Source organism: Talpa occidentalis, unplaced genomic scaffold (assembly GCF_014898055.3).
Source record: "Talpa occidentalis isolate TD23 unplaced genomic scaffold, MPIMG_talOcc4v2.1 talOcc4.17, whole genome shotgun sequence".
Lineage (NCBI taxonomy): Eukaryota > Metazoa > Chordata > Mammalia > Eulipotyphla > Talpidae > Talpa > Talpa occidentalis.
In genome coordinates, this window is record NW_023601754.1 from 56,719,689 (window position 1) to 56,739,912 (window position 20,224).

The 20,224-nt window shown below is 55.6% G+C and overlaps 2 protein-coding genes across 2 annotated transcripts in view; one reads left to right on the forward strand and one right to left on the reverse strand.

Moving 5' to 3' along the window:
* The first annotated feature begins 2,192 nt into the window (after positions 1–2,192).
* Positions 2,193–7,084, forward strand: ZFTA (zinc finger translocation associated). Its single transcript, XM_037517714.1, is given in 6 exon segments — positions 2,193–2,331; positions 4,325–4,822; positions 5,333–5,719; positions 5,934–6,107; positions 6,110–6,457; positions 6,627–7,084. Coding segments are annotated over 6 exon segments (2,004 nt in total).
* Positions 7,085–12,076: 4,992 nt separating this feature from the next.
* LOC119250113 (reticulon-3-like) overlaps positions 12,077–20,224 on the reverse strand; it is a 43,522-nt gene continuing 35,374 nt past the window's right edge. The window contains 6 exon segments of the mRNA XM_037517822.2: positions 12,077–12,159; positions 13,561–13,619; positions 14,959–15,005; positions 15,536–15,605; positions 16,009–16,147; positions 17,385–17,592. Of these exon segments, the coding sequence (XP_037373719.1) occupies positions 12,114–12,159; positions 13,561–13,619; positions 14,959–15,005; positions 15,536–15,605; positions 16,009–16,147; positions 17,385–17,592 (569 nt within the window). The 3' untranslated portion in view covers positions 12,077–12,113.

Consider the following 20,224-nt stretch of genomic DNA (forward strand, 5'->3'; position numbering starts at 1 on the left):
TCCTCGAGCCTCCATTTCTTCATCTGAGAAGTGAAACTGCATCTTCGGGTGTTTGAGGACTAAATGGGAAGTGGGGAAATGCCTGGGAACTATGGAGTTTGGAGCCAGTCCAGAGGATGTGCAGGATGTGGGCAAGGACAGGCGGCTCAGAGGCTGTTAAAAGTGGCTCTGGCTGGCTGGGATAACTCTTTTGTTAACTAATAAAGCGACCCCATTAACACGCATAGGAGGAGAGCTGGAATGACATATGCCCGGGCGGCTCACAGCAGCCGACCCGAACGCTGGTACCTTTGTGGGTTTTGGGTCCATCACACTTAGAGGCACGTGAAGTTACCAGATCTGTGTCTCATTTTCCCTTTGTGTGCCGGGCCTGGCACAGACCAAGGACATATGGACGACTAGACTCCCCTGTCTCAGGCCCTCCCTGGCACCTATTGGCAAGGAGTGCAGAGCTTCCTGAGAGCAAGGCCGGTGGTGGACCGCAGAGCTGTAGGGCCAGGCTCGATTTACCCAATGTGACAGCGTTTGCGGGTCTTCGTGGGGCCTGAGGACGGGATGGCACCCTCCAATGGAGACAGACACCCTTAGGCTCTTAGAAAATTTTAGTTTCCTGCCCTCTTCCGGGAAGGCTTGGGGGTGAGCCTCGGACTTCCAAGTCCTGCAGTGTTTCCCGAGGCTCCCGAAGGGCGAGCATCGTCTCCTTTTTACAACCCTGGGTGTCTGTTAAGTCCTCAACAGTATCAGATTAGCCTGTCTCGTCGCTGCTGCATGTCCAGCGCCCCCAAAGCTGGCGGCACACAGTAGGTGTCGGGGGAGCGCACGGCATGTCAGGATGTCCAGGGGCGCTTCCTTCCCGGTACCGCGGGGTACCTCCCGGGTGGAGAACAAAACCCACGTCCAGATAATAAGACTCCACATGGCCTCCCGCACCCTGTAATTTGGATCTCCAGGAATCGCCTTTGTTGTGGGCGACCAACCACAGGCAAAGCAGGCACCTGCTCCTCCAGCCGGTCCTCGCGGAAGGACCCCAGGCTGCCGCGCCCCTGGCTGCCTCCCGGGGTCCCTTCTCCGCGCTTCCCGGGAGCCGCTCCCCCCGTCCCCCGCCCCAGGCAGCCTGAGGCTCGCAGCCCGGGTGTGCCCCAGCGCTTCCCAGCGGCGGTGGCGCGCGTCCCCAGGCGCCGGACACCCCGCCCGGGGTCAGAGAGCTCCGGCTCCGCGGGCCGGGTGGGGGTTCTCGGGCTGTGTCAAGGGCCTCGTCTGGTCCCCCGGGCCTGCGGGGACGGGAGCCTGAGTCACGGCGGCGCACGCCCTCTCCTCCCAGCTTCCACCCGGGGGCCCCTCCGCCCCGCGCGTCGGAGCCCGGCGCAGCCGGCTCTGGGGGCTACCGCGCGCCCCCGCTTCCGGGCTGGAGTCTCCGCGGCCGCGGCCCCAGCTCCGGGGGAGCCTCGCCCGAGCTCCCCAGAGCCCGATGGAGAAGCACGAACTCCCAGCGCTCCCGGGCGGCTCCCGCGGGAGGGGGCGCGGCCGCCCCGCGGCTCCACCCTCTCCGCGGGGCCGCCGCCATCTGGGGCCCCTGCCAGTCGCGTCCGCCCCGGGGCCCGCGCCGAGCTCGCGCCGGAGGAGGCAGCCCCTGGCAGCCGCCCGGCCCGCCCCACCCGGCGATTCCCCGCCGGCGCCGGCGCGGGGAGCGGGAGCTGAGATGCCCCGAGGGGGCAGCGGCTGGAAGCCGGACCTGGGAGGAAGCGCGTTGCCGCGGACGCGGGCGCCCCTCGCCACCCCGCTGACCCCTCGGGAGCGGGGACCGGAGCTCCGGAGGCGGCGGCGAGGGCCCGCGAGGGCGGCGAGGTCCGCGCACCCCGCGACCGGGGCGGGCGCCGGCTGCGGAGCTTCGGTCCGGCGCGTCGCCTCCCGCCTCTCCCCGCCAGCCCCCCGCGAGCTGGCAGGAGGAAATAGCGCGCGGCCCCTTTAAATTTACCCAGGAGCCCTTAAAGGAGCCCCAGGGGCCCCAGACAGGAATCCCCACCCCGGTCCAGCCCGCGCCGCCGAGCGAGCAGCAGCCGTCCGTGCGGCCGGCCGCCCGTGCATGCGCCCCGCGCCCCGGGGCCCCGCGCACCGAGCGCCCCGCGCGGGCCGCCGCCGGCCCCGCGGCCCCGCGCCCCGCCGCCCCGGGGCCCCGCTCCGCAGCGCAGCGCATGGAGCCCGGCGGGGACCACCGGAGCCGGAGCGGCGGCGGCAGGGGCGGCCCCGGGCCAGCAGCGGCCTCGGCACGGGGCCGACGGCTGCCGCCCGCGGGATCGAGCGGCGGCGCGGACCCCGAGGACGACGACGGAGGTGAGCGCCGGCGGCGGGGGCCCCGCGTGGGGGAGGGGCGGGCTGCGGCGCCGGGCTCCGGGCCCCTCTCGCCGCCGAACAAAGGGGGGGACGCGGGCAGGGCGGCCGGGGGCGCCACCTGGCGGGCGCGGCGCGCGGCTGCAGGGCCGCCGGGGTGTCCCCCGCCCCGCGCCCGGGGTCGGCCCGCGGGCCGCGGCGGGTCTCCTCCCTCTTAAAGGGCCCGGGCCCGTCCCCAGGCCCGGCCGGCGCGCCCCGGGCCGCGGGCGCGCGGCCCCCGCCCCGCTCTCTCCGAGCCCCGGCGCGCGCCCGAACCCCCGGCCCCGCGCTGTGCCCCGGCCAGGGGTCCCCTCGGGGCCCGGCCCCGGGGAGCGGGGCCGGACCCCGCCCGGCTCGGGCGTCCCGCCGCCGGCCTCCGGCGCGCCCGGGGGCGCAGCTGCGCCTCGAGCCCGCGGCGCCGGCCCCGCGCGGGCGCCCCCGGCACGGCTCGCCCACAAAGGAGGACGCCCCTCGGGCCCCGTCCGCGCCCGTCCCCTCCCCTCTTTTGAAAAGAATTTGCCACAATTTGTCCGCTTTACGGGACCGGCCCGCCCTCGCCGGGGCGCCGGGGCCGCTGCGGGGCGCCCCCCGCCGGGGTCCCGCCTGCAGAGCCGGGCGGGCCCGCGCGGACTTGGGAGACTCTGGCGCACCCCGGCTCCCCGCCCCGAAACTCGCGGCCCCTTTTGTTTTTAAAGACTCGCGGCCCCGCCCCCCCGTCGGCTCTTAAAGGGCCCGTCCCCGCGGACGCGCGCGCTCCTGCGCCGGAGGGATGCTCGAGGCCGGCGGCCCGCCCGGCCCCGCAGACAAAGAGCTTCGGCCCCGGCGCCGACGTGACCCGCCAGAGGTCACAAAGCCAGTTACCCGTGAAGGCGGGACTTGAACCCAGGTCTCTGACTCAGACGCCGGTGCCTCTTCGTGGGCGCATGTCAGCCCCAAACCCGCAAAAACACAATGGTCACTCGGGTCCTGCCTTTTGTTTCCCCACCCTGAGACCCTCCCCGGGGAGAGTGACCAGACCTGTCCATTCGGCTTACGTGGCCGAATGAAAGAGCCTCCAAACTGCAGGGAGGGTGGCGGACTGTCGGGGTCCCTGGTTGGCAAGAGGGAGCGTCGCTGGGTGAGTGGGCTGTTCTGCTGTCTGGGGCCCACCTCTGGCTGTTGGGCAGTGGCCAGCTCCTGGCCAGTGCAGAAAATAATTCACCAGAAAGACTTGATGGGCCGCCTGGGGGTGGCCACTCCCTCCTGCAGTGTTTGAGCAGCCAGCCCCTCTGTGGCTCCCCCCACCCCACCCATCTTCAGAGTCCTGAGCTCTCTGAGACTCGGGGAAGTCAGGGTCCTAGAAAGTCCGGTCCCCGGAGGTGTTGACAGCTTTGTCTGGGGGTCCCTCCCAAGGGTGCTCACATTTGGGAAACTGACAGGGCTTAGCACACCTCCTCCCTCCACCCCACGGGGCTCTCTGGAGGCTGTGGTTGAAGCTTTTTTGGAAAACCGGAGATGATCTTTGGGTGGGGCCCTCCTCACCGCCCAGGGGCCTCGGACGGGTGGGTCCTGTGCAGCCCTGGATACAGACAGATGCCCCCTTTGTTCTTCTCGCCCCGCTGCCCGCTCTGCTCTGGCTGCACCGCCGGCATGCTGTTCTCCTGGCCTTGTCCCTGCAGCTCTCGGCCAAAGAGGGGACCTTGCAAAGCCCACTGCCTCCTTGGCTGTCCCCTTATTTTTCAAGAAGTCCGAGCTGGTCCCTCACAGCACCCGCGTCCTTTTGTTCTTGACTCTCTCTTAAAGGGTCCCCGCTCTTTGTGAAGGGCCAGTGTTTTGACTCCCTTTATGGCCGTGGCCATCCCTTTCCCGGCCCCATCCGCCCTCCCCCACCTCCCTTTCTTGGGGTGCAAAATCGAAGCCCAGGGTTCTTTACCTGAAATCGGAGATTGAAAACCTGTCTCCCTCTCCCCCTCTTCAGGGCCAGATCTTCAGCTGGAAGGGGGTGCCTTGGGGTCCTGGGGAAGTGCCCCCCTGCCCTCCTCCAGGGCCAGGGGACCAGCATCTTCAGGCAGGAAATACTCAGACCACTGTGAGGCCCGGGCGTCCAGGCCCGGCAAGAGCCGCATCCCCGGCCGTGACCACCGGCGCTACTACCACGACCACTGGCGGCTGGAGTACCTGATGGACTTCAACCCGGCCCGGCACGGCATGGTGTGCATGGTGTGCGGCAGCTCGCTGGCCACGCTCAAGCTCAGCACCATCAAGCGGCACATCCGCCAAAAGCACCCCTACTCCCTGCATTGGAGTCCGCGGGAGAAGGAAGTCATCAGCAACAGCTGGGATGCCCACTTGGGGCTGGGGGCCTGTGGAGAGGCCGAGGGCCTGGGGGCCCAGGGGGCTGAGGAGGAGGAGGAGGAAGAAGAAGAAGAGGAAGAGGAGGGGGCTCACCTCCAAGCTTGCCCGCCCAAGGGCCCAGGTAACGGGACACCTGGAGAGGCAGGGGTCTGGGTGGCGGGTGGGGCAAGCCGGGACTGCCCTGGCATCTCTGCCAACTAGCGGATGTTCTTGAGCCAGTCACCGCTCCTTTTCAGGGGTGGGGGTGTCTGCTCATTACCCTTATTGTGTAGTGAGGGGAACGCCAACATCCCTGACAGCTTTGACTTCGGTGGTTCTAGAAGAATCCAGACGGGGGAGGTTGGAGAGACAGGCAGGGAAGGGCTGGGAGTGGAGGGTGATGGGAAGGTGTGGTTGTGGCGTGAGGGAAGGGACTAGAATCCGGGTCTGGGGAGGAGTAAGGGAGGTCCAGGGTGTGGGGGGCGCAGGCTTGAGGACTGGAAGGAGAAGACCGGAGAGGAGAAGAGAAAGGGGCCGAGGTTTGGCCGCAGGCTCCAAGTTGAGGAAGAGGCTGGTGGCGGACCTGGCTGTGGTGGGGGGCTCCCCCAGAGGGCCAGCATCTCAGTTCCTTCCCTCCCTCCAACCCTTTCAGGCAAAACCCCAGCTGGTGGGGGTGGCCGGCGCCAACGGCGAGGGGGCCCAGTGGCACCCCCGGCTCGGCCTCGGTGCCTCTCCGCCTCCCGGAGGGCTGGGGGCAGCAGGGGGCAGGGTGCCCGGCGCCTGGAGCGGAGGCTGAAGGAGTCCCTGCAGAACTGGTTCCGGGCAGAGTGTCTCATGGACTATGACCCGCGGGGGAACCGGCTGGTGTGCATGGCCTGTGGCCGGGCACTGCCCAGCCTGCACCTGGACGACATCCGGGCCCACGTGCTGGAGGTGCACCCCAGCTCCTTGGGGCTCAGCGGCCCCCAGCGCAGCGCCCTGCTGCAGGCCTGGGGGGGCCAGTCCGAGGCACTGTCTGAGCTCACCCAGTCCCCACCAGGTGCGAGGCCCCTCCCAGGGCCGAGACCCCCCCCATAGTAGGGCAGCAAAGTGGGGTCTGTGGTCAGGACTGGGAGGGACTCAATCCCCCTTCCACTTACTGGCTGGGGCTTCTAGCTTGGGGCCGGGGTGAGGCGCAAGGGACCCCCCTCTGCCTGGGTAAGGGCAAGACAGCCTGCAGGCTGAGCCCCTCTCCCTCACCCCTTCCCCAACAGACGAGGACCTCGCCCCCCAGGACCTGACCAGAAAGAGCCACGACTCGGCCCCCGCTGCGGGAGCCCCCTCCTCTCGGGATCTCAGCCCCCCAGACGTAAAGGAAGAGGCTGGCGGGGTCCCTGAGAGGCCCGGGCCCGCAGAGGCGGAGGAGGAGCTGGAGGGCCCGAGGGGGGGGGCCGGGGCCGCGCCCCCCGCCGCTCCCGCGAGCGCTGGCGGCTGGAGTACCTGCTGGAGCTGGACGGCGGCGCGCGCGGGCGGGTGTGCGGGGCGTGCGGGGGCGCGCTGGCCTCGCTCCGCGCCCGCCCCGTCCAGCGGCCCGTCCGCCGGCGCCCCCCGGGTTCCGCGCGCCCCGGCGGCCCGCTCCGGGCCCTCGTCGCCCGGGAGTGGAGCGAGAAGGCCGGCCAGCTGCCGGCGCTGGGGCGGCCCGGCCCCGCGCCCCCCGGGAACCCCGCCGGCCCCCGCACAGCCGCCGCCTCCGAGGCGGGGGGCGGGGCGGCGGCGGCGCCGGAGGAGCCGTGGCGGGGTGAGCCGCGGGGGGCCGGCGCCGGCCGCGAGGGGCCCGGGCCCGGCCGCGGGCGGGGCGCGGGGCGCGCGCGGGGGCGCGGGGGGCGCGGGGCCCGGGGCCGGGGGCCCCCGCGCGCCGCCCGGCCGGCCCGCCGCCCGCCCCAACGCGGCCCTTTGTCCCTCCCCAGGCGACGCCCCGCCGTCCCCCGGGGAGCCGTCGGAGCGGCCGGCGGAGGACGACGACGAGGACGAGGACGCGCCCGAGCCGGGGGGCCTCGCCTTCCCGCCGCCGCCGCCGCCCCCGCCCCCGCCCCCGCCCCCGCCGCGCAGCCGCGAGCAGCGGCGGAACTACCAGCCGCGCTGGCGGGGCGAGTACCTGATGGACTACGACGGCAGCCGGCGCGGGCTGGTGTGCATGGTGTGCGGGGGCGCGCTGGCCACGCTCAAGGTGAGCACCATCAAGCGGCACATCCTGCAGGTGCACCCCTTCTCTATGGACTTCACGCCCGAGGAGCGCCAGACCATCCTGGAGGCCTACGAGGAGGCGGCGCTGCGCTGCTACGGCCACGAGGGCTTCGGGCCGCCCGCGCCGGCGCCCCGCGACGGCGGCGCGGACCTCAAGGCGGGCGCCGTGTGCCGCGCGTAGCTCGGCCGCCGCCCCCCGCGGGCCGGGCCGGCGGGGGGGGCGCGGGGGGGGAGGGGGGCGCCTGCCCGTGCGCTCTGGGCGCGGCCGAGGCGCCGGCGGCCTCCCGCGGTGGCCCGCGGAGCTGCGCCCCGGCCGGCCGCCGTCCTCGCGGGGCGGGGATGGGGCGCCTGTCAGTGTTAGGCCCGGGCGGGCGGGCGGGCGGGGCGGCGCCGGCTCCTCCCCGGCGGGGCCGCGTGGCGCCGGCGGGCTGGGCTCCCCGGTGCCGCTCCCGGTGCTCGGCCCCGGAGGCCCGGACTGCGGGCGGCGGCGGGGCCAGGCCTGGGCCGCTCCGACCCCGCGCCGGCCCCGCTCGCCGCCCGAACTGAGATTTTTGTCAAGGGATCAGCACTTTTTCCTTTGCTCCCCTCCTGTGCGGAGGCCTCCGTTTACGCCGCCAGGCGCCCCTGCCGCAGCGCCCCGTCGGCCCGAGCCGGGGCACTGGTGGTCCCGGCCGTGGGCGCTCAGCCCGCCTCCTCCCCGCCCCCCTTTGTGCGCGGTGGGCGCGCCGCCGGTCCTCCGCCCCGGGGGTCTGGGGCCGGGCCTCGGCCTTCCTTTCTCTTCCCGCCGCAGCGCCCGGCCCCGGGGGGCCAGAGGGGGCCCCCATGATCTCCCAGGCAGGTCCGAGAGGGATGTGTAGATTCATTCTCCTGTGGAGAACAGGTGGCCCCGCGATCAGGCCCTTTTTGCTCTTTGTATTTTATTTTGAAACTGTATTTAATGCTTTTATATGAAGGGGAGGCACGGGAAGAGCTGTCCCCGCCACCCCTATGTGCAAATGTCTTATTTATTACGCGTGTATCAGAGATAAGCTGTGAGGCGGTGGAGGAAGGACCTAAAGGAAGGAGCAAGGACTGGGGGGGGCGACGAGAGGACCCCAAGCAGCCCACACTAATTGTGAGGCCCCAGGTCTCTCCTCCAGCCCCTGGTCCCCGGTGGGCTCTTCTCCTAGCCAGGCTAATTCCTCTGGTCTTAAAGACTGAGGTGGGGGGGCCAGTGGGAGGGGCTGGAGGGCTGGGTTTGGAAGGGAAGAGGTCCTGGTCCCCTGGGCCAGGGGCTGCCCATGTGGGTGGAAAGCAGAGAGCAAAGAGGAAGCACTTCCTCTCAGCTGAGGGTCCCCTCGTCACCCCAGGCCAGAGCCCAAGGTTCAAGTGCCTCAGGCCCAGTCCCCTTGACGCTTCCTGATTGGGAATTGGATTTTATATCACGAATTTTATAGCATTTTTATATAATTCAACTTGTCAGCTGGAAAGACCTTGGAGATCAACTAATACCCGCCCCCTCCCACCCCGTCCACAAATAGGTAAAAAATGGAGCCCAGAAACAGAACTGGTCACACAGCCAGGTAGGAAACAGCACCGAGGACTAGGGTAGAAATCTCCACTCCCTATTCAGTGTTCTTTGCACCACACCACACTGCCTCCCAGTCTCCGGCAGGTTGTAAAAATCTTCCGTTAGGCCTGCCCAAGGATGGCACATGGCAGCCGCCACAGGCCCTCACACAGTAGTGCCCCCTGGGGACAGCACAGGGCCCCCCAGTTCCCAGTGAGGGTTCCATAGGCTTGGGCTGGAGGGTGCAGGCCTCCATCAGAACCCCAGAAGAGGTCTGACTGGCCCCTGGCCCTGCGCCTCCTGCAGTAGAACGAGAACTCTGGGTGTTGTGTTCTTGGTTGTTGAGGCCACCGGGGATTCAGGAACAGGAACCCTGGCTGCCCTGGCCAAGAAGTGAATTCCCTGCATGTTTCTGAGACAGTATTAAAGTTTGAGCACAGGGATTGTGGCTGGCAGCAGGCTGGGCACTGCCATTCTTTTACTTTCCTCCATGCATGTTTTCAGACCCAGAATGAGTATTCTTCCACTTTTGCTATCCTGCCTGTTCAAAAGAAGTAGGTAAGTTGGGGCAACTGTTCTGATCACCCAAGCCCACTGTCCAGCTTAGGTAGGCCAGGGCAGAGTGTGGGTAGGAGCGGGCTTTCCCCTCGACGGCAGGGCGAGGCCTTTAGGTGCGCAGCACGGAGGCCCTCATGAAAGATAGCTGTGGGTGGCTTTCAAAGTGCAGCTACCACTCTAGGAACATAATGAAAATGTAGATTCTGGGGCCCTACCCCACAATCAGGAACTGGTGTGATGGGCCTGGCAGTCCGTGATAACTGCCCTTCACCCTCGAGGCTCCGTCTGAGCGATGGACGTGCCACCAGTGGTTCTCCTCTGCCGCCGTGGCCTCCCGGGGTAGGGGCCGGAGTGGCTGGTGGTCCCCATTCTAGGTGTGCGCCGCAAACAGGTGAAGTTTCTTCATGAGTCTTTAGTTAACGGTATGCTTGCTATTACGGCCAATATGTAAATGTTACTCTGAAACATATTTATATACCATATTAGTGACATTATTCAAACATTTGTATGTGTATTTGTGAAATTGTTTGCATCAGTTATTTTTAAATTTCAGCCTAAGTTTTCTAAGAGGTATGTTGAGTAAGTTTTTAAAATCCAGCCTAAGGGTCACGGCAGCCTTAGTCTTGGGGAGGCGACACATCCTTTCAGGGAAGACCTGAGGCTCGCACTCTCCATGGTGGCTGGCTCCATCCCAGCAGTGTGAGGGATTCAGAGGTTGTGGGCGGGGTAGGCTCGACAGCAGAGCCCGCAGGCCCGGTCCATTCCTCCTGATTGTTCTCCTAAGGCCACCTCTTAGACGGTCTCTTACTTCCTTGCAGAAGCCAAATGTTTTGCTCTCCTATGGAAACTTTGCAATCTTGGGAATCATTACACCAGTATCAACTATTAGCCACTTTTTTTAAAGCCTCAAAGTGGAGTGGGGATGGGGGCCAGTGGAGCCCTTGTTTGGTTCTTACTTTGCTCAAATTGTGTATAAAGAATAAAGTTAGCAGAATGACACCACAGTCATTGGTTTTTCTTTTATTAATACCACATCAATATGCAGTTTTACAGGAACCAAGATTCAAGCTCCTTAGGTGCTACTGTGTTTTTAGGTTGCACGCACATTTCACGCAGTTTCATTAGTAACTTTTCACCTATAGGTTTTTCTTAAAAAAAAAAAAAAAAAATCCTGTGTGTGGCACAAAGATCTGTCCAATAATCTAAACACAGCAGTAATAAAACAAACAAGCTAGGTGTGAAGCTTCCAGTGCAGAAAAAGGTCCTTTGGAGGGAAGCCACGCGATGACCGATGACCCGGGCACTGGCTTCCTGGGAGGGCGAGGGCGGAGAAGGCGCTTCCTACTGTGACATGAAATCAGCTTAAAAATTCCAAGGGGAAGAAGAGAAATAAGAGAATGGAGTAAGGCAAGGGTACCTCTTCCCACGTAAATCCCTAAGTAGCCGCTCCCTCCTCAGCAGAACATCACGACTCTCCACAGAGTTGCTTGGGGCCCCTCCCGTAGCCCTTCAGCCACCTGCGATGTCGCCTCTGGGTTACCACGACCACGAGGCACAGCCCGCAGGAGCGCACAGATGACTTTTCTCTCAAGTTTACATCATTTTCACGTCGGGAGGGGAGGAAGACACTTTCTTACACGGGAATGAGACTCCCAGTCACCAACCAGCTGCTGCCCACGTGAGCTGTTCTGCTGTCTTTCAATCGTGCACCGAGCCACCACCATAATCTGGCCCTGCTGGTGACCTAACTTAAAGCTGCTCGAAAAACACCCTAAAAAGGATCACCTTGGGCCATGGGCAAGGTGCGGAGACATTTATGTGCCTGAAAACGAAAGGAACCATCAAAACAACATAGCCATAAGCTAGCCTCAAAGTTTAAACTCCAAATGACCCGCAAAATGCACCTCACTACACTGGCTTGTGGCCGCCTAACCGCAGACACACAGGCCTCCTTTCCAGCCGGCTGCTAGGCTGTGGTCCTTAGGATAAAGTGACAGCCCAGGTTAAAGATGGAGCATGTGAAGGAGGAAGCTGTAGGGAAAAGATGAAAGAAAAAAGGCCTTTTGTGTTTCTGCAGTTCACTTCTGGAGAACGTTCCCCCCACTCGGACTGAGATAGGATTACAAAAACTTGGTAACGGAGGAGCCCACATGCAGGTTTTTTTCTCTAACAAGTTTACAGCAGTGTACAGCAGTTACAGACATTTATTTCATAATAAGAAAAGTACAACCATATTTATTAACCTTGAGGGGAGGGGGTAGGGGAGAGGGAAGAAAGCACATTCTGGAACGAGTCCTCGAACTAACTCAGAACTGGTGTCCAAAAGAAACGACACAAACACCCCCTTCCCCACAGGGAGCGCTCCTTTCCCGGGGAGGCCGGGAGGGATGCGGGTCCCAGCGGCCCGGCCGCCTCCTTTCCGGCGCCACTTTCTGCTTCCACTCTTGGTTATGGGACACCAGTCCGAGTCAGGAGTGAGCACTATCCCCTATGCGTTATTCACAGAGTTGAAAGTTCTATCAGTACGAGGAGGAATATTAGGACTAGCTGCTTACATCGTGGGGCGGGAAGCCGAGATCAGAGGGCAGCACAAAAAAATCCCCAAAAAACAACCCCAAAACCCATGGGAAGGAATTCAACTCTTACCCCAAGATCATGTCTTCATAAGTTAATCATTTTCTTAACTTAAAAATAAGAGCAAAACTATGAAGGGAAGCTGTGTAAGACACGCTTCTGAAAACTGGATGGAAGCAGCCCAGGGATGTGTCTCCTCTCATAATCTCGTGTACCTCCAATCCTTCCCCTTTCAAGCTACAAGGAAAAGCTCCACCACCGGTAAGGTATTAGTTATCCTATTAATTTGATTCTTTTTTTATTCTCTTGGGTTCTAAGATATCAGTTCTTTTTTTTTTTCTTTAAGTCCAACGATTCTTGTGCTTGATGCGCAGGGAAAAGGGAAAGGAGGGAGAAACACCAAATAAAAATAACAAGCTTGGAACACAGGCTCAAGCTGACACTGAGCAGTTCCTTCATAGAACAAGTAACAACATTGTAACTATTAAATGGTGTTTTAGTAACTGTTGAATTTCGGGTTTCCATGTACTTATTCTGCCTTTTTTTTGGCGATTCCAGGGAGTTTTGCTTGGAGCCTATTGAGGAAAAAGAGAAAAAAAAGGTAAAACGGGCATTTGTTTTAGATTTTTATTTTAACAGTGACACTAGCAGACAGGGCTGGCCTGCTGGAGCACTGTGAACACTGTTTCCCCACTTCACAGGATTTACTCTGGATAAAAAGAGGCAGTGGCAAGTCTGGCCTGGGATGAGCCTGGGGGTGCCACGAAGACCCACTGCCTATCCTCTTTCACTGCCCCTAACCTTCTAGGTGCCTCCCTGGGGTTTCCAGAGAACAAGGGGTATCTGGACAGGATACCTGCTGACTGTGCCAGACACACTGGCAGTACAAGAGTCCGTTTCTCTGGGAATGCCAGGTTACCCGCTAGTGCCACAAAAGGAACCAGCAGTTAAGTGTAAAGAGACAAACAAACAAAAGGCCCAAACTATCAAAACTGGCAGTAGTTCCCAGACCTTCACAGGGCACCAGAACGGCCAGTTATTCTGGCAAAAGTTTTCCAAAATCATTAGGGTTACCCATCACTGAGATTATTCTTACCCTACAGCTAATGTCAAACCTACTCTCCACAAATGTTACCTCCCCCAGCAGGGGCCCCCAGTCAGCTCAGTGCTGACTGGTTCATTAGGTTTACAGCCAAACTCCCACCACCCTTCACAAGTGAGGTGAACAGCAACACACACATGCACGCACGCACACACGTGCGTGCTGCTAACTGCTTGCTCCAATGCATAAAAAGCAAAAGAGTAGGTGCAGGTCCTGGCATCAAGCCAGAGCTGTTTGGACACAGTTACATGTCCTCTTATCAAGTCTGAAAAATGCACTAAAATACAGGTGTGTGGAAAGGGGCTAGGGTTGAAGGGACACACAAAAGGGATTTAATGGTTTCTGATGTTTTGTGTCTTAACATCTTAAGAAAATATGGAAAAATGTTAACATTTTACTTGAAGTGTTAGGTTCTTAATATCTGCTATAAACAATACAAAATAAGAAAATGGTTCCTTGACATAGAGTTATAAGTGTCTCAATCTTTTATTACTTGATTATTGGTTTAAAAAAAGAAAAGAGAGGTTTGGTAGTCTTAAAAAAGAGGCAGTATTGAACCTTAAGTCACTTGTTTACTAGGACTTCTACTCTTGAAAAGAGAGGGAAGTTTGCCTTAAAACTGACAGAGATGAAGAAAGCAGATGAAGGTGGAGACTGCAACCACTAACATCTAAAGCCAGTCAAAAAGGCAGAGTGGCCCTGACTTTAATCTACAACACAAAGGATGCTTTTTGAAGCAGCAGACTAAATGATTTCTAGTGAAATCAAATAATTGAATTGAATCATGTTCTCTGTCATCGGCATTTTACACAGGAGACTAACCCTAACGGGGGGTACGTTGTCATGATGAAATGGGTTGTGTAAGTGCACTTACTTTTCAACAATCGACTTCGTCTGATCACGGACGATGCCAACATAGTGATCAATCTGGGTCTTTAAGGAAGGAGAGCAACTCAGTTGTGGCAACATACAGATGAACAATTTCCCCAAAGGTAATGTGCTTTTGTCTAATTTAACCATTAAAAAAAAAAAAAAAAACCCACTAAATGAAAAATAATGCCTAGTTTTTAAAAGTATTTTAAAAAAACTTAAATTTTTAGACTTCAAATTATGCCATAAATGCCCCAAACGCTATTAAAAAGTAAAAGCCACTTGTTTCTTTTGCAGAGTTTAAGTCCTACTTGCTAGGACTTTCCTCTAGACACAGTTTTCTGAGTACTAGGAACTGTGTGTCTAGTTTATTTTCTATAATCACAAATGTGTCATGGTTTTTGAGTAAGACGAATTTTTAATACCAAAATAGCAAAAATAGGAAGTCTTCAATGGAGGAGTTAATCCATGGAGAATAACCTCATAGTGCCTAGTATACTCTAGACAACAACCCATAAGCATACGTCCTGCTCACACTGATGGAATCCCATAATAGCCTCAATGGGCTTTACCTTTCTTTTAGAAACCCAGCACTTATTTATTTAACCATTTTTTCACATTTTCTTGTAAAGATTTATTTTTATTCATTTATGCATACATAAAGAACTGGGGTATAGGATCTCCCTGGTGGAGCAGGGGTTGAAGACACAGCGCTGTCAAGCAATCACCAGCCACTGCATCACGAGTTCGAACCCCGGCTGGCCAGGGAGCTGACCCACATGGTGCTGCAGACCTCTCCTGTCTCGCCTGCTGCTCCCCTCAGCAGTATATTTCAGTTGAATCTTCTCATCCCCCCCGCTCCTCTGGCCTACACCCCAGTTCTTGTATGCATAAATAAATCAATCTTTTAAAAAAAAGAATTGGGGTGTAGGCCAGAGCTGGGGGTGAGAGGATTCACCAGAGACAGAGTGGGGAACAGAACAGGCAGATCCACTGAAACACACTGCTGAGGGGGGCAGTGGGCAAGACAGGAGAGGTCTGCTGCGCCACATGGGTCACCTCCCTGGCTGGGGAGTGCTGCAGTGGCTGGTGACAGCTTGACAGCACTACCTTTAACCCCTGCACCACCAGGGAGGCCCTCAAGTTCTTTTCTTAAATAGATAATGTGATAAAACTCAAAAGGTACACTACAAGGAATAGAAAGTAAGTATCCTTACTACCCTCATCTCTCCTAGACACTCAGTTTCTTTCTTGGAGGAAACACTATTATTAGTTCCTTACAAGCACTTAACAAAATTAGATGGCAGAAATTGTTAGAAAAATATTTCAATGCCTAAAAAAATGAACTAAAACTAGTCATATATCAGCTGGTTTATCTGATTTGAAGCAGACAAGTGCTTACCTTGTACTTCTCATAGACGATTGGGACACTGAACACGAGCAGTTCAGCTGTAAGAGAACAGTGGGACATGGCACGAGTGAATGTGAGTGTCACAAAGTCTCAAAGGACACATTTTCCTTCATGAAATACAGGAAATACAAATCTTCAATATGAGAAATTCAGGGTGTAGTTCTGAATTTAAGAATAGCTATTTTCCTCGTAAAATATAAGGAAATAGATCTTCAATCAAAAACTCCTGGCTAGAATTCTCAATTAAAGGATAGTGAAATATAGCTACCAGGCTGCCTTCTTATACCACAAACAACAATTTCCAATTTATGAAAACAATTTCTACAAAGAAAGATCCCATATTTAAGGCAAATCTACACGATTCTCCTTTACTTCTAGCTGTTTTAGTATTTCTTTGTAGTTAGGACTAGCTCTTAAGCCTGTGATTCTCCACTATCAAGTCTGAGGTCCCCACAGATGTTAAAGGTTGGGCCACGTGGAAGGAGAAGAGTCATGCTGGGCACTCACTTTACTCTGACTCCTACCAATTACTTCAAAGAACATGGAGAAATTCTTCCTGCCACCTTACCAAGGATGAGAAGGGTGATTCCATTGAAAACGGCACCGACATAAGTCATCAGCCACATGAAGACAGCCAGCTGTGAAGGCCAACATTAGGGGTAAAAGCAGGAGTTATCAGAACACAAAACTGAGGTTAACTGATCTCATTCTCTGCTAGCTAATTAAGTCTGCATAGATTTAGTGGTAATTTCAAAATGAAAGTTACCTGTACATCTGAGGGTGCATAGAGAATTCTGTTGTTCTCTTAGGCCAAAAGACAAATTGTAACTTTATTTGTCAATTCATTATCACTGTTGTGATGTTATTTCTCTGAGGGCAGGAGATGCCTCCTCTATAGACTCCCATCCCCATTTTAAAGGCTGAGATAAGCATGTATTGTTTTGTCTGATAAAACCCTGTGTTCAGTTTTTCCTCCGACTACAGGACCCAGGTCCCTTGCTTCCCTTCGCCTCACCACCAAACATTATAGAAGGAACTAACCTTCAAGGAGTCAACCAGATCTTCCACCAGAAAGAGACGAATAATGAGCTTCAGGGCCCTGTTGACATGCACCATGGCGGCGTTCACGTAATTGTGGAAGGCTTCTGAGGACAGAGTGATGTCCACATCCAGGTATGCTCTTCCAGAAGAAGAAACAACAGTCATTTATTTCACATGGAAGGAGATTTCTTCCTATTAGCATAGCGGTTGTTCACAGTATGAAATTCCTCCAAAGGTATGTTTTAGAAATCTGGAGGGGCAGTTTTTTGCTGTCATGGGATGGCACAAATATGCCAGATGTCTGAAAGTTTGGGGTAGTCATGCCCAATAAAGAACTCTTCTATGTCCTGTGTAACTTTCACTGCCTCACCAGATACGCTTGTTGGTGAACCTGTTTAGAATTATCAGGAGCCATGACATACAAAAGCAAGGCATTTCTTCCTTCCATTTTACTATGTCCTGAATTTCCTAAAACTGCATTCTTTTAATGCTAAAACTTTACTAAGAGTTCTACACTATTTTGGAAAAACTACAGCTGGAGATTATATGAAGGAACAAATACATGAAGTCTTTATTATTTTGGGGGGAGCATGATCATGTCCAAGCCATTCAATATTGACTGAAATACATTATTTTATTATAAATGGCTATTTTATCACTCCTTTATTTAGTTACGATCTATTTTTGAAATAATATTTACAGATATATACATATTTCATATCAAAATGAAAAAGAAGGTAGTATGGTGCTAAAAAACCCACAGGAGGCCAGAGATAGTAAGCGCTGTCCTAGATGCTCTTCTGGCCCCACCTGGCTCAGGAACCCAGATGTTCCTCTTTGGCCTTAAAAAGTGTGAACCTGGGCCTCCCCGGTGGCGCAGCGGTTGAGCGCTGGGTTGCAAAGCTGCCCGCGGCCTCTGCGGCGCCGGTTCGATCCCCGGCTGCTCCCCGGCCACCACAGGAGGGTCCCACATGGTGCGCAGGCCTCTCCTGCCGCCCGCTGCTCCCCTCAGCAGTGTACTTCGGTCCTTCTGCCTGCTCTGCTCCCCGCTCTGGCTCTGGTGAATTCTCTCACCCTCCCGCGCTTCTGACTGTACCCAGTGCATGTATAAACAAAACAAACAACCAAATAAATATAAATTAAAAAAAAAAAAAGCATGTCTCTATAAAAAAAAAAAAAGTGTGAACCTCCAGTTTGTTAAAAAGTTCTTGGGTCCTTCCTTGGTGACTTCCTTGGTCTTGAGGTTTCTAGTTGATGTCTCATGCCACCGATCAGATGCATTCGTAACTTTTAGTTAGGCCTGACTTACAGCTGCCTAGCCTCAAGGAAACCCTTCACCAAACTGTACGTGGCTACTTGGGATAACTTCAACTCACTTGAATGGATGGCCTTCTTCTGACTTTTGTACAGCTTGGATGACAGACTTGTAGACCCTGAAGCTGATGGTGACAGAGAGAAGAGCCAGGATGAGGTAAGAAACCACGCTGATGACACTGAATGCTGCCAGCGAAAGCAGCATGACCAGCGTGGTGCCAAAGACAAACCCGGTCTTCTTCACATCTCGCCAGAAGATCAGGTCATGCACTGCCAAAAGAAGAGGGCATGTGAGTTACAGGAACACCTGTGAGCCACAGGCCAGGACTGCCCCCTGGTTGCGCCCTGCCTGCCTGAGGAGGATCATCCCAGCATGCAAGTCCAGGTGCTCCCCACTTTCAAACAACCTGACAAATGAAAATCAAATTCCATCATGGCTTCACTACATTCAGTACAGCTCAAACCATTCCATTCAACTGCAGTTCAGTGTCATTCACACTGCAAAAGGTTCCTCTGGTTTCTGGATAGGTTAATAACAATTTAGGAAATTGGGCCTCCCTGGTGGCGCAGGCGGTTGAGCGCTGCACTGTGAAGCTGTCTGCAGCCTCTGCAGTGTGGGTTCGATCCCGGCCGGCAAGAATCCCACATGGCGAAGCAGACCTCTCCTGTCTCACCCGCTGCTCCCCTCAGCAGTGTATTTTGTCAGTCTGCCTGTTCTGTTCCCCACTCAGTTTCTGGGGAATCCTCTCACGTTCCCGCGCATCTAGCCTGTACCCCAGTTCTTGTATAAAAATAAACAAATCTTAAAAAAAATAATAATTTAGGAAATTTTTTTTTAGAGATGGCTACTGAAATAAAGTAACTTTACTGGGAGTAAAGTGTCATTAAAAATATTTCAGCAGGGCCTCCTTGGTGGCGCAGCGGTTGAGCGCTGGGTTGCAAAGCTGCCCACAGCCTCTGCAGTGCTGGTTGGATCCCAGGCTGCTCCCCGGCCATTGGAGGAGGGTCCCGCATGGCAAGCAGACCTCTCCTGCCACCCGCTGCTCCCCTCAGCAGTGTATTTCAGTCCTTCTGCCTGCTCTGCTCTCCACTCTGACTCTGGTGAATTCTCTCACCCTCCCGCACTTCTGACTGTACCTAGTGCCTGTATAAATAAATAAATAAATAAATCTTTAAAAAAAAAAATTCAGCAGAAAGGATGATATAGCAAGTGTGGTAAAATCTTGATGACAGTTGACTAAGTTAAGCAAACGATGCCTACAAATTAGCTAAGTCAAGAGACTACAAACCAAAGCTGAAATGCATAAATTGGGGTGGTGGCAGAACAGGCTACAGCTGTGTCAGGCATAACAAAACACCAGTGTTTGTTAATCTGCAGAGAACTCAGTCAGATCATAGGTAGGGGGTCATGTATTTATTTAAACCGTGGTACTTCTTTTTTTTTTTTTTTTTAAAGATTTATTTATTTATTTATACAAGCACAGGGTACAGCCAGATGCGCAGGAGGGTGAGAGAATTCACTAGAGCCAGAGCAGGGAGCAGAACAGGCAGACTGACGAAATACACTGCTGGGGGAAGCAGTGGGCGGCAGGGGAGGTCTGTGCGCCATGTGAGACCCTCTCCCGGTGGCTGGGGATTGAACTGGCGCTGCAGAGGTTGCGGGCAGCTTCGCAACCCAGTGTTCAACTGCTGTGCCACCAGGGAGGCCCTAAACCATGGTACTTTTTAAAACAAATGGCAATGTTATTAATAACTGTTAGGAAATACGTATAAACCCAGGACTGTCCCAGGCAAGTGGGGCTTATGGTTGGAGACATCAAACTGGAAATATTCAAATTCTTCCACTTAAAGATACCTCAAAAGCTCTGGGTGTAAGCTGCTAACAATTATCTCTAGAAGACATTATTATTCTTGAATTTCAATATGTAAACACTGACTTTAACATTAAAAGCCATACTACAATCTCTGTGCTATTCTTTGCTTATGAGGAAGAGAAGAAAGAAGGCTTTAGAGTTGGAGAGACATGAGTTTAAGTCCTGGTACTTTAAAAAAATTTATTTATATATATATATATAGTTTACATCATTGTTCATTTAGTCATATAGTCTTAATCTTTCCAAACCTGTTTCTCATCTGTAAAATGAAAAAAGTGGCATCTATTTCCTTGAGTAGTTTTAAGGAATACATAAAGCTAATATATGTAGAATGCTTATTAGCATTGCAAATGTCTTGTATATTTTAACTATAATCAAAATATGGTGAGCCTGGAAGAATGTGATTGAGGGTAAAATGAACTTATATCTGATTCAAGGTAACCAACTGGCACCTAGTTCTTCCCCATATTCAGTTATAGACTCTCCCCTCTGAACCCTAGCCTTGCTAGCCTTGCTAGAGCCAAAGGAACTGAACTTGAAACTAAGAAAGCACTAAAGATATGTTGATTGTATAGAAGACATTGTAGATGACGCACAGATTCTGGCTAGGGGATGTGACTTACTGAAAAAGAGGAGGAATTATGATTTCTGATGGAAAGTAGAGAGGTCCAGAGAGTGATTCCATAAAGCACAGCAAGAACTGGGAGGAACTTAGGCTCACCTGTTGGAAAAAGACTGCTGAAGGAATGCTCTTTCTTACAAGAGCAAACACTGAGCAGATGTCCTATAATCAGAGTTCTTAGGACTGCAAGAACAGTTTCAACACAGAATGTTTAAAGGATCAACGGTACCAGTAACGGAACAGTCTGACACCATGTGTCTCCTGACACGATGCACTCTGAACACAGCGCCACTTCTACAGCATCCTTTTCAGAAACATATAACCCGGATCTCATGAAGACATACCAGAGAAATCCAGATTGAGTAGCAGCCTTCAAAACAACTGGCATCTCAGAGTAAAGGAGAAC